This window comes from Penaeus vannamei, chromosome 5, assembly GCF_042767895.1.
Source record: "Penaeus vannamei isolate JL-2024 chromosome 5, ASM4276789v1, whole genome shotgun sequence".
Taxonomy (NCBI): domain Eukaryota; kingdom Metazoa; phylum Arthropoda; class Malacostraca; order Decapoda; family Penaeidae; genus Penaeus; species Penaeus vannamei.
The window spans coordinates 21,046,233-21,051,630 of record NC_091553.1 but is presented as its reverse complement, the minus strand read 5'-3'; the positions used below and the strand labels follow the sequence as shown (position 1 = coordinate 21,051,630).

Genomic DNA, 5,398 nt, shown 5'->3' with positions numbered 1-5,398 from the left:
GGAACAGCACTGATAATAACCATGCCAACAATAAAGCAAATGATATTTTCACCATAATTAGTGCGGGCGTCCATTAAACGGAAATTTCATGTGATAAGAAAATAAAAATGTGATAAGAGTACTGAAAACATCCGCAGGTTTTTGCTCCGAGATTAAAAAAAGAGAAGTAAAATACACTTTTCACTTAACACTACTAAAAGAATCACAACCCAAATCTTTTTGCCTAATTTCTAAGATTTTCCAGTTTTGCTTCCATGGCAGTCAAGGCATGAAAGGGAGTAAAGATAGATAATAAAACTAAATATGAACATTTCGTCGATTTCGTCCTTAATATATCCAACACAGAAAATCTACCTGTCCATAAAGGAAATTCCAAACTCAAAAAGGATAATGTAATACCTACCTATAATAAAACTACAAAACCTTTTCCTTGAAAAAAAAATTCAAAGCCTTTCTCCATAACTGAAAATTAATGTCATAAAAAAAAGATTTAATGTTTTTTTTCGTCGTCTAATGATGCTTATTTGTTTCCTTTCAGATTTGGAAATTTCAATCGCTTATATTAATCCAAGCACTTATAGTTTCGTCTGCACTTTCCCAAGCGTCTCCGATAGTGCGGTTTCCGTCACTTTTCCGTTGACATATCTCGACTTTTAGAGCCCGGAGGAGAACGAATCCCTGACGCAGAGTGCTACTAGGCCTCAAGATGTGGTCGGACCAGGATTTAGTAGAGGTTTTAAGGAGCAGTGTGCCGTATTACTTAGTAGTAGCGCTGCCCCTCCTGATCCTCCTGTCGCCTGTGCCGGTCGACGCCGCAGCCGAGTTTACTGTGTATCGCCTACAACAGTATGATCTTCATGGGACGCCACATGGTAATTATATGGAGACTGATGTGTATAGTTAATAGATGGGACATAGCCATTATTAGTATTTTGGGTATGGATACCATTTTTTGAATATCGTGTAAGAGATTTCCGTCTAAGGATTTTGACCTCAAAAGTAGGCCTATCAAATCGTGCATCATAACTTTTGATTTTTCTTTAGAATTTGAATCTTAGGGTAGATGTGTAGTGGTTTCAGATGCAAGGTAAACATAACATAAAAGCGAAAGCTCAATAAAAGGTAAATTTCCAGTTTCATCTAGCCTCCGTCTTTCGAAACAATTTTTTTTTTAATGTATTATTCCTTCGCTGTTTAGCGCTGTAATGCTGTTGTTCTCTGTCGCATCTGACTGCTTGACCAGTGACGTAACTTGTACTTCCCGACGTCAAAGTTGCTTAAGCCTGTAAGCCTAGGTTTTGCACTGTATTTCTGGGAAGAATATGCATGATTTACACACAGCAAAACATATCGAAACAACTATAAAAAGCTTCAAATCGTGTTTGTTGAAATTCGACGGGAAAGAGAGGCATGTTTCACCTATACAAGTACGGTCTGCAATTGTGCGGTTAAATCTGGGTTTACTTTTAGCCTGATTGCTGCACAAAACAAATATATTAAATTATGATTAAACAAAAGGGACATTGAATTATGAAAAGTGTTTCCCAAGTTTCCTGAAGATCCTATTAATAACAGTAAAATGAAGTTAATTGTTGCTCAAACAATAGCGGGATTTTATAAACTTATTCTGTTTACAAATATTAGTACAAAACAATGTGAAACCTGAAGTTCCGCTAATGACTAGTTCCGTGTCAAGCCATCGTTAATGTTTATATGATCCACGCAGATCCCATCCCTCCTAAACAAACTTTTATCTCATTTGAGACAGTTTACAAAACTTAATAGCGAATAATGTAAAAAAATAACACTGAATTAGTTTTACTTCACATGATATGCAAGGTTGAATTTTTATGCGTTCGAGTATCTTTTTCTTTAATGTAGTGGTGACCATTATGAGGCCGTGTTGTTTAAATTAAATAATCCCATGTAACTACGAATAGTTTTAGTCCAATTTTGTTGCGTGCGCTACGATTGTAAACCGATCCAATTTTGGTTTATGCAATAAACAACATACTTATGTCAAACTGTTAATAATTTTCACTAATACTGTTGTTATTGTAATATTAGACTGAAAGACTTATTGTTAAATGCATTTTATTGATATTTGATATATATACCATGCAATATATATGTGTAATCTGCCGGTTCTCGTTAAAACTAATTTAAAACGTACTAACCTTCTATTGTCGCGGCTCCGTTATTATACTGAACTGCCATATGTCCACGATATGTTAGTATTTCTGTTGATATTTGCAATTTGTGATTTCTATAACTTTCTGCTGGCTTTCTGTAAATCTATATTTTACGTGTAGACCTCCTTAAACAGTGGACAGACACACACTAAACGTTTTTTGTGGCTGAGTGCAAAGATAAAAAAAAAAAAGAGAGTTTTGATTGGTCAGAAGAAAGTGACATCATTTTCATATATTTTCATTGGCTAACATTTCTGGTTGTTTGTATCGTGAAAAATGCCAATTTGCCCATAACTAGCCATTATAAATTGTACAAGTTTCTTTATTTTTTATGCAACTATTATATTTTATTGTCATGTAATGTGCAATGTCTTATGCATTGCACGATAATATTTAACGGTTGGATATCCACAGTCATTGTCTGAACGAAAATATATAGTACAGATATCCAGTCGATATTTCTTTTTTTGGAAATCATATAAAATGTTTATTAATGTTACCGGCGATAAATGTTTTCTTAAATCTTACCTTATCCCTCGCTCTCTCTCAGAAGAGGTGTCCTTGTCAAGAAGAATTGGGGCAGGCAAGGGAATTGCTCTTGTATTCCCACCTTGGGGTGGGTACAGCCATGCCACCTCAAGAAAAAATCATGGAATGGGGTCTCAGTAGAACTTAAAAATAAAAAGTGTGATATATACTGGGGCGCAAACTCTGCTCTAATACCCGGCCTTCTCACCCACTCCTTCATAGTTCTTCATAATCTTTTTATATTTTGTGTGTGGATATGTAGAAAGTGAGGGTCTACAAAGTTCTCTGAATGATTAATGTCGAGGTGCTTGTATCCAAGAGCTTTTAGATTACAGCAGGCAGCCCATCTGTCACTACAAATGATTCATCCCATTTTTATGTATTGTTTTATCAGGGGTATGAGCGTGTCAGCACTGCGATCGCTGGTTACCAGCGGCACCATGAATTTCTCTTTAGACTGCTCAATACCCCCAAAGACCCACTCTTGACTTAACTTCCTCCCTCTATTGTACTTCCAGAGCACGAGCAGCATCTTGTCGATCTCAGCGATTACACTGGCACCTCCTATAGAATTTTAATTTTGTAACCAGTATTGTATTACTTCTGTACAAAAACTTCTCCAATCTACGCTAGTTGTTTTAGACATGCCAATGCAATTAATAACAATTTCATGATCCCACTGTTTCTGTACCCAATGATTAACAAATGAAATTACTTTAAATGGTGGCAAATGGGTCCCCTGCAAAAACATGCCATTGTAATCACTGATCGAGAAAACGCAACTTTTGCGCCTTTTGGTATTAAATTTTTTTTACCATCTACCACAGTACCACATATGTCGATCTTCACAATATTTGCAAGGTAAATTGCATTGTGGGCAAGTTACTGAAGAAGGTAAAACACTGTGTACTCTTAAAAATTTTAACGCTTCTTCATTTTTTCCAAATAATCAGAAATGATTTGATAATAGTGTGGATCACAACCACTGCACCTGGCTGTCTCCATTTTAGTAAAGAGGTATTATATATCTTTTACTGACCCACTAAAATATCTATGGCACACACAGTGGCATGTGATTGGTTAGACATATTTCATGTAATGCTATTGGCTATTGTGAGTAATGTCACATTCATGTGCTGTAAGTGTTTTAGTTCAAATTGTATTGTGCACAAGTTGTGCGGTGACATTTTCGTGTTTAGATTTCTTGCGTAGTTCTTCCTGCCCCTCTTGCCCGTAATGAGGGTCAGACAAATTGATTTGCGTAGAGTAAGAAATTTATTTGTTATTGTAAATACTCAATATCATGTGAGTATTACTGGTGTATTGTCATATATTTTGAAACAGAAACAAATTCTTCTTTGTGTACTGTTATGTGGGCTTTACCTACACACGAACCTCAGTGATTAGAATAAATGTACAAAAATGAAACCGCATTATCGGTTTATTTACAAAAGGAAGGAAAGGATATCGGATGGCGATTTTTGAAATAGAAATAGTTTTTCATAACCGGTTCTGAGACACTTGCATGTCCGATAACTTCTTTATTATTGAGTTGCATTTCATAGAAGATAAGTTTCTTAGAATCACTTGCTCTATCGTTTGCATATATTATTTTTCATCTAAACGATGTCTGTATGGAACTGGATCTGTACCGAAAAGGGTGTATGGAATGATTACTTTGATGAAAACTTAAGTAAATTTGGAAAAGGACGTCACCAGTGCTTCTTGGGACGAACCTAGATTTGTTGGATTTCTGTTGTTTTGGTTCGGCTGATTCTGATTTGTTTCCATCTGAAAAGGCTAAAGTGTCTTTTCCATACCAGAATGGATATGCATGTGCAGTGTGGAATTCTTGATCTCTATTGTAATCATGACACTGATTAAGCCACTATTTCGTCTAGTGCAGTGCCCCTTGCAACCCTCCCAAAGGGGGCTGTCGCCCCCAACCCTTACCAAGGAAAACAAAGAATCCTCCCTGTATTCATGGCAGGAGAGAATGTTGGACTCGGCATGGGGAGGTCCCACATGTCGGGCATAGGTTCAAGAATTACATACCCCTGTATGGGGGGCTACTGCCCCTCCACCCCTGCCCAGGAAAACAAAGAATCCTCCATGTATTCATGGCAGGAGAGAGCGTCTGACAGACTGCGCATCGGGTGCTTCCACATGCCCTTCGTATGCGTGTGAAGTACTGTAGATCTAGTCACTTCAGTGAAAATAAACCTTACAACATATCTATGCAGAGGAGGGGCCGGGTTGAGGGTTATCATAGTGGAGCGGCTCGTGGGAACATAAGCGTCAGAGGTCTATGTGAACACCTTTGATGTTGCGATGGCTGGTCACAGGGCACTTCAGGTACCCCTCCATTTTCATGTAATAGTTTCAAGCTAGCCTCGTCGTCTTCAAAATATTTTTTTTAGAACTTGGTATGGTGTGATACGACACCCTACACACAGACTGATTTGAAAATTAAATTTCATAGCTTCTATTTTACCTAATGCTCATTCATTGGCTGTTTCCTTGTGCCTTGTTTCCTCATTGGCTATTAATTTACCGCAAAATAATTGGCTAATGAAATTGTGACACTGGCCATGACGTCACAGGTGAGATAACAGGAACAGAACGGGTACGAGAGACCCCGTGCATGCCACAGTGGAGAATTTGTTCAGTATTCCCTC

The 5,398-nt window shown here is 37.5% G+C and overlaps 1 protein-coding gene across 1 annotated transcript in view; it reads left to right on the top strand.

Annotated features, from left to right (window-relative positions):
• Positions 1-559: 559 nt before the first annotated feature.
• Positions 560-5,398, top strand: part of LOC113809067 (BOS complex subunit ncln) — a 23,359-nt gene continuing 18,520 nt past the window's right edge. The window contains exon 1 of the mRNA XM_070121933.1: positions 560-872. Coding sequence (XP_069978034.1) covers positions 707-872 — 166 coding nt within the window. The 5' untranslated portion in view covers positions 560-706. The remainder of the gene's footprint in view (positions 873-5,398) is intronic.